The sequence below is a fragment of the Trametes versicolor genome (assembly GCF_000271585.1).
Source record: "Trametes versicolor FP-101664 SS1 unplaced genomic scaffold TRAVEscaffold_231, whole genome shotgun sequence".
NCBI lineage: Eukaryota > Fungi > Basidiomycota > Agaricomycetes > Polyporales > Polyporaceae > Trametes > Trametes versicolor.
The window spans coordinates 1-2,275 of record NW_007360551.1 but is presented as its reverse complement, the minus strand read 5'-3'; the positions used below and the strand labels follow the sequence as shown (position 1 = coordinate 2,275).

The 2,275-nt window shown below is 62.2% G+C and overlaps 1 protein-coding gene across 1 annotated transcript; it reads right to left on the bottom strand.

The window, feature by feature from the left end:
- Window positions 1-663: 663 nt before the first annotated feature.
- Window positions 664-1,906, bottom strand: TRAVEDRAFT_75761 (uncharacterized protein; the record flags this gene model as incomplete). Its single annotated transcript, XM_008047772.1, has 7 exons — window positions 664-862; window positions 896-991; window positions 1,045-1,166; window positions 1,218-1,428; window positions 1,490-1,562; window positions 1,628-1,667; window positions 1,731-1,906. 4 exons carry the CDS (start codon window positions 1,904-1,906, stop codon window positions 1,241-1,243), a joined length of 477 nt encoding a protein of 158 aa, XP_008045963.1. The 3' UTR covers window positions 664-862; window positions 896-991; window positions 1,045-1,166; window positions 1,218-1,240.
- Between the last annotated feature and the right edge of the window lie 369 nt (window positions 1,907-2,275).

Here is a 2,275-nt window from a genome sequence, read left to right as displayed (position 1 = left end):
CGCCGAGGCACCGAAGATCGAGGAGCCGCCACGGTTGTCGTTGTCCACGGGCGACGGAAACTCTGTCGACATCAACGTACCAGATGTCACGAGCCCGCACCTCCTGCCACCAGTAGCCTTCCCCTCGGAGTCGCTGTCAGAATCACTCAACCTATCTGACAGCCAGGGCTCCATCCGCTCGTCAAGACGTCTGTCTACCGCGTCGAAGCGGATGAGCTACATCACTGAGCTGCGCAGCAAGCGTGACCGCTCAGATACTGCCAGCCTCATGACGGTCGACGAGATTACCGCAGAAGTCGAGAGCAGACAGGAGGCCGCGAAGTCTGGGGTCCGCGGCGCAAGTCGTACAGCCTCCGAACAGTCGAGGACGGGCTCTGCGCCGACCTCAAGAGACGCCGCGAGACTGGCCGGGGCCGGGCGCGCGGACGGGGCGGGGCGTGGGCCGGGCGGACGAGAAGCTGCAGAAAGAAAAGGTAAGTATGGTAGGGCACTGGGTCGTGGTAGGGCACTGGGTCGTGGTTGGACGGTAGGCGGAGGGGCGGCTGGCAGAGGGGCGGTAGGTGGGCGGTGGGCGGTGGTTGGCCGGGAGGAGCTCTCGCAGAGGGCGGCGCGCAGGCGTCGCGAACATGTACATAACGTAGATAGCATTTCAATGAATACATGGTTTTCTCGCGACATGCCCGCGGACGAGTGCGATAGCGAGGCGGAGGCGAGTCGACCTCTGCGAATGCGCGCATTCGGCGCTCGGCCTCGTTCAGTATGTACATAGGTGCGCCCGCGCCGTGCTGTCTTGTACTGGAATCTCGCGGGCCTCGTACGCACCGTACGACGCGCTCGCCGTCCCATTCACAGTTCGCGGCAGTGTCTAGTCCGCACGCAAAAAGGCCGTACGTACCGCGTACTAGTAGAGCCGCACGGTAGGACAATGCGCGCCCGCGCAATACCGCGCGCAATGGGCACAATGACTAAGAAACGGGCCAGCCGAAGACGCCTACAGACCGACTTTGGGAAAATCAGTGACTAGGCAGATGAAAGAGGACATACCGTCCCGCAGCAATGCACTTGACAGCGCGTCCGCCGCGCACCCTTGCAAATTCGCCGCCCTGCCCGCTTGCGAGATGAGCTACTACTCTCCGCACACGGTCGGTCCTCCCGTGTCAAGCTGGCTGCGGAGTCAGATCAGCGCCGCATCTTTCCCGCACGCGAGCCATACGTACTGAGAAAGCTCCGCGCGACGCCACTATGAGACGAGATCGCTGAAGACGCCGGGGGTACCGTGACGCTCGGAGTAGAGCATGGAGCGGTCGGCGGGCCAGCGGAATGCGTCCATGTTGAAGTCGTCCTCGTTTCTGCCGTCAGACAATGGCGAGAACTCGTCGAAGGGGCTCGACTGTGCGGGAGGCCGCGCACCTCGTACGGGCTTGCAGTCTAGGAAGCATAACGCAGGATTAGTCTCCTGCCCGATAGTATTAGAAATAGAAAGACTCACCTCGGCGGCATCGCGTGTCCACGCATTGCGAGTAGCGTGGCGGAGCTGCGAAAATGGAGCGCGGGTGTGCAATCTGTCAGCGAGGATGTATGTTAGCGTAGAGCACGCTGTTCGCGGAGTTAGCGACAATCTACAAACGAGCCGCTCTGCGTGGACGTTACCTTCACTGACGGGCCGCCTGAAATGCGCATTGGCGCGGTCTTAAGATTGGCGAGACCGCCGACTCGGGGCTCATGCGTACGCCACACCCCGAGCAAGCACCGCGCGCACGGCCGTGGTCGAACTCAAAAGCGCGACGAAACTCGCCTTCGGCGCGGATGGAGCTCTGTGAAAGTCTACAATGTCGCGGTCGAGCCCCCCGTGCGGCCCAGATTTGTCCAGCTGTCTCGAGCGGTGCAGGAGGCGATGGACTGCCATGCGACTGACGCTACGAGCGAGACGTCCGGCGAGGCCGCTTCCCGTGCTGCACGGGACCTCATCATGAAACAGTCACCTCAAACGTCCCCGACGCGCATATGGGCCTCGTAACAGGCTGATACCGCTTGTCGCCCAGACTTGGTATTGTCCCGCGATGGATGTGGGACGGGACGAGTAATGCAGTAGACAAGATGAATGAAGTGCCCTGGGCAGGGCACAGCAGAAGTCACTCAGCCGCGTGATCTGCGCTCGAGCTCCCCGACGCACTCTCATCCCCGACATCGACACCGGCACGCGGCGTGCCCAGATCGCGTAATAAAACATGCGGAACACCCTGCTGCAGCCGGGCGCGAGGGCCACACTCGTGGA